At 53.3% G+C, this 18,520-nt stretch overlaps 4 protein-coding genes across 4 annotated transcripts; 2 read left to right on the top strand and 2 right to left on the bottom strand.

Moving 5' to 3' along the window:
* Positions 1-4,640: 4,640 nt before the first annotated feature.
* BX661DRAFT_185815 (uncharacterized protein) lies at positions 4,641-8,179 on the bottom strand. Its single transcript, XM_051536878.1, has one exon. It carries the CDS (start codon positions 8,095-8,097, stop codon positions 4,840-4,842), a length of 3,258 nt encoding a protein of 1,085 aa, XP_051390062.1. The 5' UTR covers positions 8,098-8,179; the 3' UTR covers positions 4,641-4,839.
* A 926-nt stretch (positions 8,180-9,105) lies between these two features.
* BX661DRAFT_185814 (uncharacterized protein) lies at positions 9,106-12,325 on the top strand. The gene is made up of 2 exons (XM_051536877.1): positions 9,106-9,998; positions 10,333-12,325. Exons 1-2 carry the CDS (start codon positions 9,381-9,383, stop codon positions 11,932-11,934), a joined length of 2,220 nt encoding a protein of 739 aa, XP_051390061.1. The 5' UTR covers positions 9,106-9,380; the 3' UTR covers positions 11,935-12,325.
* A 57-nt stretch (positions 12,326-12,382) lies between these two features.
* Positions 12,383-15,816, top strand: BX661DRAFT_185812 (uncharacterized protein). Its single transcript, XM_051536876.1, has 2 exons — positions 12,383-12,740; positions 12,901-15,816. Exons 1-2 carry the CDS (start codon positions 12,692-12,694, stop codon positions 15,705-15,707), a joined length of 2,856 nt encoding a protein of 951 aa, XP_051390060.1. The 5' UTR covers positions 12,383-12,691; the 3' UTR covers positions 15,708-15,816.
* On the bottom strand, positions 15,817-17,123 carry BX661DRAFT_185811 (WD40-repeat-containing domain protein). The gene has a single exon (XM_051536875.1). The coding sequence runs from the start codon at positions 16,977-16,979 to the stop codon at positions 15,831-15,833; it is 1,149 nt and encodes a 382-aa protein (XP_051390059.1). The 5' UTR covers positions 16,980-17,123; the 3' UTR covers positions 15,817-15,830.
* Positions 17,124-18,520: the final 1,397 nt, after the last annotated feature.

The following is an 18,520-nucleotide window of genomic DNA, read 5'->3' as shown; positions in this document are numbered from 1 at the left end:
ACAAGAGTTAATACAGCTTGATTAAAGTTTTGCTATTAATACAACATTCAACGCTGTATTATTATTTCTAAATAAAAAAGTTTCTAGACAAATACTATTTAAAGCGCATACCAACATTCAATTGTTCTGCGATACGTGCGCCGTGCTACCCCCGATGATTTAGTTACTTTTTTCAGTTCACACAAAATTATTATATGCGTTTTTATAATATAAAATAAATGGGAACATTAGCGAATGCTGTCATTTAAAATGTGAAAATTTACTCTATCGTTATTGATATCCTTATATTAAAATTTCCTAGGCTGATACCTGGTCAATTGTCGCGGAGCAGATGGGTCAAATCATCGTCGTCATCATCGTCGATTTGGAAGTCCAAGTCATTAAGGTCCTTTAACTGCGAATTTCTGGATGGCTTTGTTGTAAAGGCTTCAGAACTGTTGGATCCGGCCGATGGGGCAAGGCCCGTGTCATCGTCGTCATTAATGTCTCCTAGAAGCTCGTCCACCTCGTCGAGTAGGTTCTCATAGGGATCCTGGGGATCCTGCGGCGAGTTACGGTCGGCTCAAGGGGCGCATTAACCCACTGCGGCTGCTGAGATACAACAGCCGGGGTGTTTTCCGGCACAAACTCCTCCTCATCCCCAAGCATGCCCTCGTTTTCCTTGACGAGCAACCGCGCCATCTCGTCGACCAGCGCAGCGTTGGGCTCCGCACCGGGCTCTGCGTTGGATAGTTGTGTTTTGGCAGCCAGATCCTCAGATACCAAAAACCCGGCAGGCTGTGCGTCAGATAGCGAGGCGTTGCGCACAATGGGCGTGAGCATGCGGCGGTCGACAAACTGGCTGCCCAAGGCAATTGTCTGGGCAACCCTCGCTGACATGCCCTCGGCCACCGACCGGCTGCCAGCGAGCAGACGCGCCGATGCAGACTCCAAACCAACGCGCGGCGTCATGGGCGTCGACGATGCCAGATGTGTGGAAATCGCACGCAGAGGGTTGGCCAATTCCACACCGTCGGTGAAGCGGAATGAGGCAGGCACGGTTTCGCCAAAAAACTCCTCCAACGCCTCGTCTTCCAACACGACTACGCGGAACATATTACGCGGCAATACAAAATCTTTGCTGCTGTCGGCGGATTCGCCATAGGATATGGCACGGCGCAGAAATCCCGAGACCGAGCGCAGGAGTTGCTCCTCGTTGGTGATTTCACCCGAATGCTTCTTGCGCCGGTCGCCCACTTCAACATCCTCGCCATGGCCAATGTACAGTATGGCCTCAGACAGGTCAAATACCTCCTGGCGTGTGATGAAGCCCGCCCGTGTGAACGCAAACATGTCAAAAAAGACGTCCATGCGCGTCAGCAAGTCGGTGTTGACAATCCGGCCGAGCGCTATAACACATTGCTGGAACGACACGCGCAGACTCTCGACATTCTGCAGCGCCGCCACAGGTTCTCCGTCAGCCAGATTGGCCGCAGTGGAGTTTGGCGAAGACCCGCTGCTGTCGCTCATCTGCATGCGGCTCTTTGGCGGCACAGTGGCAGCAGCATACCTGAACAGCGCCACAATAAACCATCCGGGATTCTCCAGACTGGCTGCCGTCTCTTTCGACACATCGTCGGTCTTGCTCGGATCATCTGCTGCGTTGCCGCCGCCATTGGCAGCGGTCTTCTTGCGCTTGACATCGGCCAGGTTGACATTACGGTGACTCTGGATGCGCTCGCGCGCTTCTCTGATTTGCACGCGCATCCACGACGATATTTCGTACATGAAGCGCGCAAAGCTATAGATATCCAGGGTGATCTTCTCTACCGCCTCGGAGCCATCGGCGCTCTCGGCAACAGCGTCGCGGCGGGGCATGCCGTTTCCGCGCGAGTAAAAAAGAACCGAGTAGTAGCGGTCATAGAGCAGCGACAATTGCTCTTTGGTAAAGCCACTAGTGTCGATGACGCCACGCAAGAATGTGCGTTTGGAAAACTCTTGCACTGAGTGCACAATGCGGAGCTGATGCGAGCGTCGCAGCTCCTCGATGCGCGCCTGTGTGATTGAGGAAAAGTCACTGTAGGCAACAAACAGAAGCTCGTGGAACTTTGTTACCTGCCGCGCGCGCGCGTTCGTTGAGTTCGGGTATGCGGGGTCGCCCAGCGTGGCGTAGTACTCCTTAAGTATGTTAAGGAAGCCGCCGTCGTCCGTGACCTTTAGCAGCGGGCCGCCGTTGATCTTGAGGATGGCAAGGCCAATTTGGAACAGGATCTTGGGGCCCTCCAAAAAAAAGCAGTCCAGCACGCGCAGCGCGTACACTAGCGGCATCGAGTTGACAAACAGGGTCAGGAACCACGGCAGGCAGGCAATGGACAGCTGCATGTCGTGGCGCTTAAACTTGGTCGCTAGCATGGGCATCGTTTCCTCAACAAGGCTCTGGAAGATCGACTGGTCCAGGGTCGCTCCGTACATCGACGGGCTATAGTACCCAGGAACCAGCCGGTCGCACATCACGGTCAGCGTCCAAACACCTGCTCTTCGGTCATGAAAATGAGCATTGTCGACGCCACAATGTTCATCGCCTGGCAGTATCCCAGCTCGGAGTCGCGCAGCGAGTAGGCATTCAGAACGCGTCGCAGGGCGTCGATGCCCTCGGGCGCCTGGTACCCGGCGTACTCGGGCAGCGAGCGGTTGAGATCCTTCTCGATTTCTTCAGCGTAGGGCCCAGGGCAGTTGTTATAGTCGCTGACGTACTTGTCATACACGCCGCGGTTCTGGAACCGCAGGTACATGGCGCCAGAGCTCAGCTCCCATATCTCGCCTCGCAGGCCGTTGGGGAGGCCCACGCGGATAAGCCGGTCATATTCGGCCCGACGGATGATCGTCAGGTTGCGGCCATACTCCTTGAAGTATGCTACCCAGTATTTGCTTTTGCCCGCTCCTTCAGCTCCTTGGGGTTGCCGGGATACCCAAATGTCTGGCCCAAGCAGTCGAGCTCTGCATCGCGGCCCTGTAGGATCTGCTCGCTGGCACATGTCCTGCAAAAAGACTTCAGCGTGTACCGCGACAGCGCCGTGCGATTGGCTTTGGCGTACCGCTGCTCTTCCACCATGGCCTTAAGCTGCCCGCGCAGGGCGTCGCACCACCGATTGCACTCGCTGTTATCAAGTGGAACCTTGAAGGACACGGTCATCTGGTGCCACACGGTGATTACGAGCTCGTAGCACGCCACATTATTGCGATCAAAGCCGTTGGCGCGCTCGATGCGCCGGATAGCCGCCAGGGGCAGGGTAATGCGACATCCGCGGAAATCCCTTGACATGTAGCACGCAAAGGACGTCGACAGATACAGTTTGCCCGAATAAACGCTTGCGGTCTCTGGGAGCGACAGGCTGGCGGATTCTATAAGCGAGAGCAGGGTTTCGCTGCGCGGAAGGCCGAACTCGCCGCGGAACTCCTCATTGCGTCGCTGCTTTGCAATCTGCTCGGCCAGAGACGCGCCGTTGGTCAATGACGACTGGTGTGCGGCTGTGGCAGCCATGGGCAGGCGCGAGTCGGGATTGATCCCTCCAGTGGCGCTGCTAGCCGTGCTCGGGCTGCGCATGTGTCCGCCTGCAGAGGCCTGCAGACTGGACGAAGCGGGCTGGAACTGGGTCGTTGAGTATTCTGAGTTCATCAGGACGCGCTTCATCGTGTTGGCGGTCAGTTGCGACAGCATGTCAAAGGTCTCGTCGCGGTGGAACAGGTTGGCGAACACGTACTTGCTCCCGTCCTTCGTCGTCACCTCTATGCCGTCATCACGAGCGCCGCCCATGGTCCTGGTCTTCGCCAGATCCTTGATCTCACGCAGCTGGAATACAACCTTTTTCTCCGAGCCAAACATGTACGAGTAAAAGCAGAAGTAGTGCTCGCTCAGGTACAGCCACCCCTGGTGCAGCATAAATCCCGATTGCAGCGCGCACGAGTAGTACGTCACCAGGTTTTCTGTCCGGCCCACATCGAAGGTCTGCCTGAACGTTGTGGTCGCAGCCCGCATCTTGCGGTCCGCCGTGGCGTCCTGCCCGCCCTCCTCCGTGGCCAAGAAGCGGATCTTGGTCACCACAAAGCTCGTCCGCTCGGGCACCTCGTCCAACTCAACGACTACAGGCATTATGTTCTCCGACAACCACTTCCAGTCGGCGTCTATCTCCTCCTTCGTCTCCCCGACTGCCAGCACGATGTAGCTGTCTGCTGCGGGCGAGTATCGATAGACCACGCGGTATGGCGCTGGCTTTGTCTCGAGCACATTTTGAATTGTCGCCAGCACGTTTTTGAAGAACGCGCTGCCGCCGGTGGACACCGACTGCTGGAGAACAAAGTAGTCTGACTGCTTAATGTCGTTCCAAAAGGCGCTGGGCTCTGCGGGCGCGGGCAGTACGAACATGTGGATTAAAAATGGCTTACGGCGTGCGAGACGGCAGTGTGTGTATTATAATCGGTGTTACGGCTGAAGCAAGCTTGATGAATATCAGCGCCCTGGCTGTGTATTCGTTATGTGCGTATATGTAAGTGCGAGTGAGTGAGTGGGTGAGTGGGTGAGTGACTCGAATCCGCACAGGCACACACACAATGTAAAAGATAAAAAAAGCAAATAATAGCAAATGGCAAGGACAAAGAGCGTGTGCGTAAATATCCAAAAAAAACATTACAGTGGTGATGGCAGCGGCATTCCAAAAAGGCACTTGCGAAACGGCATTGATTTTGCTCTTTGCAATTGCTTTTTTTCCCCCACACACAAAATATGCGGGCCGGCAATATGAAGGAAACCTCGGCTTTTGAAATGAAAAAATTGAATAGAAAATGAAAAATATACGTGCTTGCTCAGTCCCTCGAGTTCCTGCCCTTCTGGTGCTGGCCCTCGATTTTGAAGAACGTCTTGCGCTTCTGCTTGCGACGTGCATCCGCCTCGGCGTCCTCGGCCAGCTTCCGCTTCTTGTACTCGGCCTTCTGCGTCTGCACCTTCTCCCGCAGCTTCTTCGACTTGTCCTTGTGCAGCAAGTTGATCTCGCCCAGAAGTGTAGCCACCTGCTTGTCGTGCTTGTCCATGACGACAGCCTTGGACTTTGCGTTGGTCTTGACAATCTTGGGCTTGCTCTTGAAGGGCAGCTCGGCCTGCAGCGCCGAGGGGATCTTGAGCGGGTTGAAGCGCTTGACCTCACGCACAATAGGCTTGTAGTGCGAATCCTTCTTGTTCGGCACGGCCAAGTTCTTGGAGCGGCGAATGTCGGCAATCGACCGCATGTAGGTAATGGACAAGTGCGACGTGATCGGGTTGTAGAATTTCTTGATCGGGATCGTGTGGAACGAGCGCAGGAACACAATGTCACTCATCTTGATCCGGTCCTCAAACGTCGCGCGGTACAGGCCGTTCTCGCCTGCCGACTTCTTGACCTGACCGCGGATTCCACTGACGGTCTTGATCGACGCGCCCTCGAACTTGGCCACCTCGAGCGGCGAGTTGAACATCTTGCCGATGTACGCCGTGTTCTTGTGGATCTTCTCGGGGAAACCAGTCAGCTTGAGCTTCTTGACCACGTCGATGGTCTGGCTGTTCTCCAGCACCGTGCCCGTGGCTGCAATTCCAAAGTTGTGCGTGCGCTTCAGGTAGTACGCGCAGAATCCGGCTCCCGGCTGCACGTAGGGCCCGTAGATCGCTGCGCCGCAATGCATGTGCTCGGGCGTGTATTTGAGCATGCGGTTCATGATGCGGTCGTTCATGAAGTACGTCGGAATCGTCTGGAACCGCCGCCAGCCGACAGAGACAACAATGGGGTCATTGTTCTTGAGGATCCGCGGGTACCAGCGGTGACGCTTGATGCGCAGATTGATCAGTGACAAGCCCTCCTCGTTGGAGATGCCGCCAACGATGACGGGCGTCTCGGGGCGGAATCCCTGCATGAACTCGTACGGCATGTCCTCGATGACCACCTTGACGTACTCGCCGGACCACCGGTAGTTGATGTCAGCCAGCTCGTCCATCTCCTTGCGCGTATTGTCGACGTAGCCCTGCAGCTCGTCCTTCTGCTGCTGATAAAAGTCCCTCGTCTCAGCGTCTTCATCAGAGTCGTAGAGCTTGTCGAACTTGTTCTTGAGTTTCTTCATCTTGTCGCCGCTCAAGCCAAACTTGTTGTCCTCCTCCTCCTCACCCGAGTCAGAATTGCCGCCGTTGGTATTTGCGCCGGCGGCCGCAGAGCCGCCTTCTTCGGCGTCGGAGCCGAGTTCCAGGTCCTGGAAATCACCCATTGCGGCGTCGGCGTCCGCACCCGCCTCAGCGTCACTGCCATCGCCGGCCTCATCACCACTGTCACCTGGGTTGGTGATGAAAAACTTGAACAGCGCGCGCTCATCCAGGTCATCAGCGAATGCCAGGGACTTGGTGTTGTCCTCGTTGTCGTCATCGCCGCCCTTCGACTTCGTCTTGCTAGCATCGCCGTACACAACGTCCATCAGGTTAATGCGCTTGGTGCCCAGATGAATGGGTGCCAGTCGCTCATTGTTGTCCTCGTCATTCTCACTGGCGTCGCTGTCGCTGTTGTTATCGCTGGCGTCGCTGTGAACACGGCGCAGAAGATCGTCGGCTCCCTCGTCGTCCGAGTCCGAGTCCTCCTTGGACTGCGCAACGCCAAAAACCCTGTTGTGGGCGGCGATGCGCTGGGCGCGATAGTCGACGACGGCAGGAGTTGCGTTTGCGGCCTTCTCATCATCGCCTGAATCATCATCCGAATCATCGCTTCCCTCCTCCGAGTCATCCAAATCATCCGAATCATTTGAGTCGTCCGAGTTCTCACTTTGCTCGCTGTCGTCATCATCACTGCTGTCATTGTCGCCGCTCTCCTCAGCGCCAGACAGAGCAGCGGCATCACCAAAGACCGCCGGGCGACGGACCGAATCCGCAGAGATGGGCTTGGAGCCCGAGAACAGGTTGAACTGTTGCACGGCCAGTCGATCACCCGCGCCGGTAGCCTTCTGCAGCTCGCCAAGCATCTTCTCGCCCTCGCCGTCCTCAGCATTCTCCTCATGCTTTGTCTTGCGGACATCAATGTACACGGCGTCCTTGTCGTACATGACACCATTGACCTCGGACATGGGCGCGTAGATGAGCTTGTGGCGCTCATCCAGGCGCTTGCGCTCCTTATCAGGAATCGGGCAAGGATCGGTGAGCGACTCGGTCTGATCGAGCTGGTAGTCGCCGGCGCCGGGAATGTGCACGCGGTCGTTGCCCTTTATGTGCGTGCCGCGCAGGTATCCGTACAGAGCAACCGTGCGGTTGGCCTTGGGGTTGGCCTCGAGAATCTCGGGGTCCGTCAGATCCTGCACGCGGTCGGCCAGCAAGTATGGGTGCGAGCTGCGCCACGCCAGCGGACGCAGCTTAAGCACCGAGATAAAGCGCGACAAGTTCAAGATTTCGCGGTCCAAGTAGCGGCCGTTCTCAACGCCCGACAGGTAGAACAGCTTGGCGCCGTCGTACACTTCGGTCCAGAACCGGTGCTTAAAGTTCTTCTTCACCAGCTTCTGCCGCTTGTTGTCCTTAAAGTCGTCCAAATGGGTCAGCACGCCCATGACCTTGGGCATGCCGTGTGTCTGCAGCAGATTGAGGAACTCGAAAGTCTCCATTTCAAACCCATGGCTGGCATCAAGCATCAGCAGCACCAGATCGGCAACCTTTGCGACGTCCGTCATGACGCTGATGTCGTTGCTGCACTCCAAAAACGTCAGCCGCTGGAACTTGCTGCTCACGACCGTCACGGGCCCGCGGATCTCTGACAGGGAGTGCTTGGTGTACCGGCGCACGAGCGACTTAATCAGTGTCGTCTTGCCGCACTGCGGCGGCCCGACCACAGCGACGATCAGGGGGGGCGCAATGGTTGGCGTACGGTCAGCCATCGGCACATGGTACTTCTTCTCGTTCAGCTCGGCCTTCCGCCGCGCCATGCGATCGGCCTTTTGCGCTGACTGCATCGTGAACGCCTTGGGGTTGTTCTTCTCAGCATTCTTCTTTTTGTTCTCCTGCACCTTCTTATTGGCGCTGGCACCAGCCTTGCGCACTCTGTGCGCTTTGTGTGTTTGCTTTCCGTCCATGTGGCGTTGTCGACACTGTATAGAAAAATAGAATAAAAATAAGAAAATATATAAATAGACCCTTGCTTGACAACAGAAAAAAGAAGAATTGGCAGAGGCAAAACTATGTCCACATTTTAGCTGTTATTTTTTTTTGATTTTGATCGCACCAAATGGTGGTCAGAAAAAAAAGTAAAAAAAATTGCTGAGCTGATGATCAGATTTGATCAATAAACACGTGATCATATATTCCGGCATCTTGGCAGTTTGGCTTGTTCACTTTCAAACCGATCAAGCTTGATACGCAAAGTGAACAAGCCAGGTGTGTGCTGTGCATTTTTGAACTAGTGGCGCCGGGGATGATCAGCTCCTCTCGAATAAAGCAATGAGCAGCGCAAATGGTTATTTCTGCTGGCTGAGCCATTTAATAACACGCGAGCAAACTGGTTTGTGGAAAATAGAGTGAAAATGTAAACAAAACTCCCCAGAATGTTATTTTGTTTGTGGCGCGGCTTTCAATGGCAAGCAATTATTTTGAGCGCATTCAGCTTTGAACCATGGGCGCATTTACGCTAATTTTGAGTCTCTCTGGCGGCTCAGAAAAAAACTTGGTGCGTTTATTGACAATAGGAGCATATGGCGCTTGATGTTGGAGCAGACCGATTATCAACACGCCCGCGCCTTCAATGAATCCACATTAAAGGTGACGTAATTTTATGTATGCACATTATTTATTTTCACCACGCATGCACTGACACAATACTATTATCAGCTATTCATAGGGCGTAGTCGTACCGCAACATGTGGGCTTTTTTGTTCACTTTAACGGCGGTCCGGAATATCCCAATTTACATGTGGTGTAGTGCTTTGGCCAGGCTTGATGGGCTGCTTTTCTTTGAAATTCTTATTCCACTCATTTTGCTGTGGCTCGCAGCCAATGCAGTTTTTTTTATTCGCTTCTTCCTGTCGATCGTGGTGCTACTGAGTGTGCAAAGGTGATTGACTCCGATTGTGTGGATGCAGCCCCAACTCCAAACCTTTTTTCTCTCTCCCTCTGTATTTGTTTTCCGTTTGTCGAATTTGTCTTTTTTTCCTGTTACTAGGTTTTGTTTAGACTAAATTGTTTTCTATTTTCCTTTTTTTCTTTTATATTTGCGCCCGACCTGTCCAACACCATCGGCAGGAGCAACAGCAACAGTCGAATTAGGCTTCACTTTTTTATTACATTATTTCATTATTACTGCACCTGGTATTCGCAATTCCACAGGCCAAACATTAGACATTCGCCGTCAGTTTTCCCAATCATGGACGCACTGGACGCTTACATAAATGAGTGCATGGCAGAGGGCAGAGAGGTCAAAGCCGACTTACTTGTGGAGCGCCTGCTGTCTGTGTGCGAAGAGGGCGAATACAAAGAATTTACCGCTGAGCGCTTTAAAGTAGTGAAATTATTCCTTGGTCAATTAGGCAAAGCCACTATTACTGTTGGCCAGGCGCTGGAGATTCTTGAAAAGGTTTGTTTGCGCAATAGCGATTCTATTCCACAGAGGACAAACGGTGTTTTGCACACGAGCTCAGACGCCGAAGCCGAGAATTCCAATGCCCAGGTGGTGCCAGTGTCGTCCGAAGGCGGGAGCACTGCGGCCGGAGAAAACCCATTTGATCGTCGCCAGCGCACGCACAGGCCACTGACCAGTTATGGGATGACTGGCTCTGCCGCCGAGGGCTCCAAACTGCGGATGCGCAACATCTCTTCGATGAATGACGCTCAGTACGACGCGTTGTCCAACAGCATTTCCCCTCACCTAGCTGAAGAGATTGTCAAGCATGCCGAACAGAAAGGACTCAGCCCGTCGCGCATGTCGCAAGCGTTCGCAGTCACTGAGCCCTCCCAGGACACGCATCATATAGTCTCTGACTCGGTAAGTACTTTATATTATTGTTTTGTGCCTCCACTGCTGCCCCATTTTTAAAAGAAAAATGGCGATGATTAATATTAATCTTGAAAAAAGTGTTTTCATTCTCCGCAATAAGGATATGGAAAATTGCGCAATATATTGCCGATGACATTGCTATCTCGCGAGTTATTTTTTGCTTTCTGAAGCACCTGTCACGAGTTCACTTTCATCTTTGATGCAGCCTTGCAAATAGCGTCGCGTAAAAAAAGAATACATATTGCTGCGAGCACAATGCGCATTCATGATATATTAATCTTTTTATTTTATTTTGCTTCTTGAAACGCCTTTAAATATGTAGGATACCAGCGGAATGGCAACGCCCCAGGTTTCCCGCAAGGCGCTCCACCACCAGCTCCATTCGGGGTCGGGCACTTCGCCAACCAAATTCATATATAGCATCCCCGAGTCCTCTGAAGTTTTGTTCGTCGACGAAAAAGCGACTACGCCCAGCGCAGGGTCGCCCGTGCGCACCCCAGTCTCGCCCATGCGCCCTCCGGTCTCGAATGAGATTTATATCAAAGTCACAGACGATCTGATGGCCAAAAACCAGGACTTGCAGAAGAAGCTGAAAGATCGGGACATGCGCATGGAGTCTGTCCAGGCCCACAGCGAATCCACAATTTACGATCTTCAGCGCAAGCTCGACGAGACCAGCGCAGAAATGAACACGAAGCGGCGTGAAATCGAAAAGCTCCGGGCCTCCGAAAGGAACTATGCCAACCGGTTGAAGCGAGCCGAGACCGAAGTTGAGAATGCCGCAGTCCGGCTGTCTAACTCGATGGCACAGGTGAACGAGCACAAGCAGAAGAGCGAGAAAAACTTGGCGGAGATTGCAGCACAAAAGGCAAAGCTGGAAAAGCTTATATCCGATAACGACATCCTCAAAGGCAATCTGAACTTGGCCAGCCAGCAGCTGGAACAGGCAAATGAGGTCGGAGACGGCTTGGTACTGCAGATCAGGGAGCTGCAGTACAAGCTTGCTGCGGCTCAGGAGGAAAGCGATGCCGCCGCTAATACCGAGCGCGAGAACAAAAACCTCAAGGAGGAAATCAAAGGCTTGCACGCCGAGCTGAAAGAGCAGCGCTTGAAACCGGATCGTGTGGCGCCAGCTGGCGAGCACGGCCAGGGCATGCCCCAGGTGGCCAGCGTCAGCAGCCTCCAGGATGAGCTTCGCAACCACGGCGGCGGCGACATGCTTGCTGTCGACGACCAGCTGACAGTGCCCAACCGGACAAGCGACAGCGCAGTGCGCGAGTGGGTTCAGCTGGCAATGGACAAGTACACCTCCGAAGATCTGGTTATCATGGGCGATGTGTGGAGGCGTATTGGGTACTGCGATGACGACAGCTGTGAGGATCCAGAGAACCTGCGTAGCAAGCTTTTGTCCGTGTTTTTGGCCCCCTGCGAGTCTGGACTGAAGGAGGCCATCCGCGGTCTGAGAGATCCCACGCTCACACGCATTGTCGACACTGTCGCCGGCGAATATAAGGAAAAGCGTGCACCGGCGGCTGGCCGCAAGAGCAACGCTGGCAAGGGCGGCCCTGGCATAGTGCAGTCTATGATGAACTCTGAGCACTCCACGACCTTCATCTTCCTTTACTCATTGGTTGTATTCTGCGTGGGCATCATCATTGCCAAACACTTCAGCACGCTGCCACAGTTGCCGTTGCCGGGGCAGTTTGGCGGACACAACAGCACGCTGGCTGCTGTTATGAAGGGCGCTGGTGATGACGGCAGCATGAGCATGGTGCGCCAGATCTTGGTTGTGGACGACACGCCGGCCACCAAGTACTACACGCCGCTGGGCAAGAGGTCGTCTCGCACGCGGATTGGCGAGATTCTATTTTACTGGATGGAGACGCTGCTGTGGGAGGACTCGGATGCCCAGGTCCCAACCTAAGTGGTGCGGACTGGTATCGCGCCCCCGTCATTTCTATTTCATAAAAAGCATTTTCATTCTCTCTTCTTCCCTCATCCTCTCCTCATCCTCGTTGTTTGATGGTTTTCGCTGTTTATTTCTTTACTTCCCTGCTGCCTGTGTGGCCTAATCTTTGTTTCTTTTATATGTTTTTTTATACATTTCTGTTTCAGCACGCTCGTAACTCATACACGCGCGTGCTCCCTTTATTTATAATAAGACATTTTTGTGAAGTTCGGCCAGCCCAGCGCAAGCAAGCAAACATGATGCATTTTGTGTGGCATGCGCTGGGCGCTTTGAATTGATTTGATCAGCTTCCTGCATTGATTTTCATGTCTTGATTACTTTTCTGCAGCGCTAAAGTGGGAATTACTCCCCCAACAAAACGCACAAAATTTTCTTTCTGTGCCTTGTCTCTCCAAAAGTGAAAGAGAATAGTAGCGCAGAATTGAATCTCATGCATTTTGGCAGGTGTGCCGTTTATTCTTTTTCTTTTTCCCCTCTTTTTCTTACCTTTTTTTTCCTCTGAAATTCTGGATCTTTTTGTAATCCGCTATTTTTTATATTTATATATTCAGACGCCTAGTGTTGCCTTCTTGTTGAAATTTCAATTGCAGAGGCCATTAAAATCGGTGATTTATATTTTTTTTACGAGGAATCCAGTCTGAACAGCACATTAAAAAAGAAGGAATTCAACGCGTAAAGCATAAAACCACAAGGCTTGTACAATAATTTAAACATGCCTCCTACTTTCCAGAGCGCTGAGAATGTGCTCAAGCGCGCAAATGGTAAGAACTACAAATTTCCTTTATGCATGTGAAGGTTTATGCAAGCCCGAATTTCCCACATTTGCGCTTTTGAAAAAAGACTGCATCCTTTCTTTCAATCTACTCTAATCTCAGCTCTTTAAATATTTACTTTCTCTACTATTAATTTGCCCGTGTTTAGAGCTTATCAACGTTGGACAATCGGCCACTGCCCTCCAGACCCTGTACGATGTCCTTATGAACAAGCGCCTGCGCAACGCCAACGCAGCCAATACCGAGCCCGTGCTCCTCAAGTTTGTTGAGCTCAGCATTGCGCAGCGCAAGGGCAAGGAGCTGAAGGATGGTGTGTTGCAGTACCGCAACATTGTGCAGCACAAGAACCCCGAGTCCATGGCGACCGTGGTCATCACGATGCTGGACACCATTACCGAGCGCGTCACGCAGGCGCAGCAGAACGCCGAACGCGTTCTTGGCGATGAGGTCGAGGACCTCGATGAGACCGAGTCCCCCGAGGACATAATTCTGAGCTCGGTCAGCGGTGAGCAGACACGCGACCGCACGGACCGCGCGCTTGTGACGCCCTGGCTCAAGTTCCTGTGGGAGGCGTATCGCAACCTGCTGGACATCCTGCGCAACAACGTGCGTTTTGAAGTGCTGTACCAGACCATCAGCAGAAAGGCGATTGATTTTTGCAAGACGTACGAGCGCAAGACCGAGTTCCGCAGGCTGTGCGAGCTTCTGCGCAACCACCTTCAGGGCGTTGCCAAGTACTCGCACCAGCAGAACTCGATCAACCTGTCGAACCCGCAGTCAATGCAGCTGTTCCTCGACACGCAGTTCCACCAGCTGAACACAGCCACCGAGATGGAGCTGTGGCAGGAGAGCTTCCGCTCGATCGAGGACATCCACAACCTCATCCAGCAGTCGAAGCGGCCGGTCAAGCCCCAGGCGATGGCCAACTACTTTGAAAAGCTGACACGCATCATGTACGTGGCCAAGAACCCGCTGTTCCTGGCGGCGGCGTGGCACCGGTACTACAACTATATTTTCCGTCAGACCAAGGTGTTCTCGGAGGAGGAGCTGCAGAAGGTGGCCAACAACGTGCTGCTGTCGACGCTGGCGGTGCCCATCATCAAGCCATCGTCGCGCGTGCTTTCCGCGGACGCGACGGAGAACAAGTACCGCACCCAGCAGTTCACCAACCTGCTGTTCATCAGCTCGGCGCCCACGCGTGCCAGCCTGATCAACAGTCTGATGGCCGGGGATATCCTCACGCGCGTGCGTCCTGAGCTCCGCCCGCTGTTTGACCTTGTCGAGGAGCAGTTCCACCCGCTGTCGATCTGCAAGAAGCTCGCGCCGGTGCTCTCAGAGCAGATTGCCACGAACGCGGACGACGCCAAGTACGGCAAGCTGCTGTGCAACGTTATCCTGACCCGTCTGCTGCAACAGCTCTCGCAGGTATACACTTCGGTGCAGCTTGACTTTATCATCCGCCTGGCCAAGTTCCCCGAGCCCTACGCCATGACAGCATCGCAGATCGAGCGGTTCATCATGAACGGAGCATGGCGCGGCGAGTTCCAGCTGCGCATCGACCACCAATCGCGCTCAGTTGTCTTTGACACGGATCCGTTCAACAGCTCGCAGTCGTCGAGCAACGGCGCGCAGCTGCAGGCGTCAGCGTCGGACCTGATGCGGTCGCAGCTCAGCTCGCTGGCGATCTGCCTGTCCAACGCGCAGCGTGTTGCGTGCCCCGACTACGTCGCAAGCAAGCAGGTCGAGAAGGCCGCCACGGTTAGCGCTGCCCTGCAGATCATTGCCGAGGAGCACCGCGTGATGGTTGCGCGCAAGCTGGTCATTGACCGGCGCAAGGAGATTATCGAGGACGCGCTGGCGCGCAAGGAGCGCACAGAGGCGCGCGAGCGTGCCCTGCGGCAGCAGCGCGAGCAGGAGCTTGAGCGCGCGCGCATTGCCGAGGACCAGCAACGGCGTGAGACTGAGCGCGCGCAGAAGGAGCGCGACGCCATCCAGCGCATCGAGGCCAAGAAGCTGGCGGATTCGATCAAGGAGAAGGCCGGCATTGACGTCAGCGTCGATGACCTCGAGCAGATGGACACGACCAGGCTGCTGGAGCTGCAGGTCGAGCAGATCGAGAAAGAGAAGCTGGACAAGCAGACCCGTCTCAACGTACTTGCGCGCAAGGTCGACCACACGGAGCGTGCCTATCGCCGCCACGAGCAGCCTCTGCTGGAGGACGACTACGCCAACCAGAAGCTGGCCGACAGCAAGAACCACGAGGCCGCGCGCAAGGCCCTCCTGTCACAGACCAGGGACAAGCATGCACACGATATCCTGCTCAAGCAGCGGTTCACGCGCATGTTCAGCGACTTCAACTTGGTGCGCTCACAGCTCGACCAGGGTCGCTCCGAGGCCCTGGCTGCCGAGCGCAAGCGCATTCGCGATGAGCTTGCGGCTGCCAAGGAGGAGCGTCTGCAGGAGTACCTCAGCGTGAAGGCGGCGGTAGAGGCCGAGGCCGAGCGCGAGAAGGCTGAGCGCGAGGCTCGTGAGGCTGAGGTCGAGCAGGCCAAGGCCGCCCGGGCGGCAGAACTCGCCAGGCTGCGCGAGGAGCTGCTTGCTCAGCGCGTCAGGGACCAGGAGATCCTTAACCAGAGGCTGGAGCGCGAGCGCCAGCGCGAGCTGGACGCTGAGCTTGCCAAGGCTGCGGCCAGCAACAAGTATGTGCCGCCCTCTCGCCGCACCCCTGGTGCGGTTGCTACGCCCCCGGCTGCTCCCGCTGCTGCTGGCTCGGCCTCGCCCAGGCTTGGGGCGTCCACTGGACCCTCCAAGTACGTGCCGCCCAGCCGCCGCGTCCCTGGTGCTGCTGGTACACCGCCGCTCCCGGCCGCTCCCGCTGCTGCTGGCTCGGCCTCGCCCAATCTGGACGCTTCTGCTGGATCCTCCAAGTACGTGCCCCCTAGCAGGCGTCGTTAGGAACTTGGGTAGGACTATTTAGTAAACCGCTTGGTTGCCCTCTTTCTTCTGTTTATGCCTTGGCTTGTGTTTTTCTCACTATCAGAAACGAAATTAAATATATTATAATATATCAACATAACATCAGAGTAGAATCTTATACTTTTCCTCGCGCGGCACGGTGTTGATGACCAAGCGGCCATCGAACGACAACGATGCGAACACCCACGGGTCTTCGACTGACCACACGGCGGCATATACACTAGTCTCATGGTCATCGAACTGCGCAACCAGCCCGTCCACTGCCCGCTCCCCCTCCTCCTCATACTCATCATACTCCGGCTCATCACCCTCCTCCGCCGCCGCTGTTGCTGTGCCGACTTGCCGCGCAAATGACCACGATACGACGCTCTCCAAATTAACCAGTCCATCGGCACCCGCTGTCAATAGCAGCTGATCATGATGCGGATTAAACCTCACACTGTATACCCAACAGCTATGCTCACTGACCTCAGTCACCGGGCCCTGCATCTTCCGGGCGTCCCACAGTCTGACAATGCCGTCGTCGCCGCCCGTGGCCACGATATGCGGCACATTGGGGTTATAGTCGAGGGCGCGGATACGGCCCTGGTGGGCGCACTCCACGGTCACAGTGGCATGGGAGGCTGGCGGCTGCCGGGTGTCCCAGGATCTCAAGGCAGTCCCATCGGTAGTGGAGAGGAGGAAGGCGGAGGATGGATGGCAGGCGAGCGTCTCGGGCGGATCATCCTGCGGCGCCGACCATACCGACTTAAACGAGGAGCTATCAAGATTATATACCTGGATAGCCGCGTCAGACAAAACCCCTATACGCCCACCACCCTCCATTATCGGCCATACCGCCGCCTTACGCACACATCCCTCAGGCACATTCAGAGTCGCCAGCACATTTGTATTATCTCCTTCGAGCTCAACCACCTGAAGAACACTATCCCTCATGGTGCCGGACACCCCGGTGACTGCAACCAGCTGTGTGGGGCTCCATGGCACCGCGTGAATGGCAAGCAGTCCTGCCGTATGCTTGTGTTTGGTCGCTGTGAGTGCCGCGGTGTCTTGTGCGTTACCTTGATCGGGGTCGTCAAAACTTATTATGTGGATTTCTGAGTGCCCATCTGGGGACGTTGTGCCGAGGGTGCTGAGTGCGAACCGGCTGCTTCTCCCCCCGGATGCCGCTGCCGGTCCGCTAAGCGCCGTTAGGCTGAGAGTGTGTTGGTCAATGCCATAGACGTGCGAGGTTCCTTTTGTTGTGGCCATTTCAGGTGGGGGAGAAGTTTGTTTTACGAATTTAGAAAATAATAAATGAGGTGAAGAGAAAGTGATGTTTGCCTTTTCGTGATTTTAATTATAATAAATAGTACATTCAATACCATCCACTGTAAAGAAAGTGAGAAATATCGCTTCATGCACAACTGAAATCCGGAAACAATAAAAAACGTCAGCGGTCGTTTTATATCGCCAATGTCACGTGACATAGTCTAAACCGATGTCGTTCCAAGTCTTGCAGCGGCTGTGCGGGTAATGCTCAGCTTTAAAGCTCAATCTAATTTTGTAAAATATGGTGTCACACATGGTGCGGACTAAGCTACACCTAGATGGTTAGTCAGCATGCACCATATATATGTTGTCTTCATAAGGGGGTTAATAAACCAACTTGAAAATCTAGATCTGTGAGATCTGGATGGATGGATACTATTAGAAATGTCTTTGATTTCTAAAATAAAGCCGTATGCTCATGTCAATTTTTTAGCCAAGCCACAGCTATAAAAAGATCTTATCAATAGGGATGTGGATGAGTGTCTACTACCTGGGATTTTTTCCAAGGAAGAAATATCTGCTTATAATTTGTAAACAAAATTCAACCTTCTTTTAAAGGGCATTCATCTGGTGATTCAATACCTTAAAAATACTGTTGAAAGAACTCTGTGTATGTGTGTCAAATAGTAATCATTTACTAAATTATATTAAATACATTATATTAATCTGATTTTAGCCGCTGAGCAGATTAGCTTCCAAAATACATGCATGTAAGAATCAGCATGCAATGCACACTCATTATGCGCAAAATCGCATTTCCCGACTATTAGACTTTTCTGGGTTGGTCTTGGCAAAAACGCTGAAGATAATTCAAATTGAAAAACAATCAAGAAATCACAATAAAACAAATGAGCCTTCCACATTCCCATTGCGCGCTGCGAGTGCTCACAGTGGCAATGTCTGTGCCATCAGACCATGATGGTCGCAGATCAAGCACAACAAAAAATGGTTTGAATTCGCCCACATTGTCAAATGGCTCTGTGGCTTTTTTATTTCATGTTTTTTGGTGCATTAAAAACGATCCCCTGTGCGAGCTGCAAAATAGTGGCCCGTAGCAACCGCCTCCAACTTTGCACCTTGCGCTCCCTTTTTACCTCAATATTGCAAAAAGGGGATTCAATTTAATATACATCCATTTTTTGACATTGTTCTATTTTAAACCACGCACTCTCTTTGTTTGCCCCTTTATTACTCATTTTTTGTCGGTCATTGACATTGCTGACACTTAGTAAGGAAAAATAACTGCCCATTCGCCCCCCTGGTTTTTATAGGAAGTTGTCAACCATTGTTTGATGAAATACGGATATCAATGCCCTCTATTTGTGAAGATCGCAGAGGCAGAAATGGGTGCAGTTTGCTCGATGTTTCGGATGAAATCTTTTTTATATATTGTTTGTTTTGGCTTTTTTATGTGCATGTATCCAGATGTGCAAATACACCTTTTAGCTGCCATGATTGATCCGGAACCACCAGAAAAAAGA

Source organism: Kickxella alabastrina (assembly GCF_025024165.1).
Source record: "Kickxella alabastrina strain RSA 675 chromosome Unknown BX661scaffold_19, whole genome shotgun sequence".
Taxonomy (NCBI): domain Eukaryota; kingdom Fungi; phylum Kickxellomycota; class Kickxellomycetes; order Kickxellales; family Kickxellaceae; genus Kickxella; species Kickxella alabastrina.
Note: the sequence above shows the minus strand (reverse complement) of the source record. Positions and strands in the feature narration are given on the sequence as shown.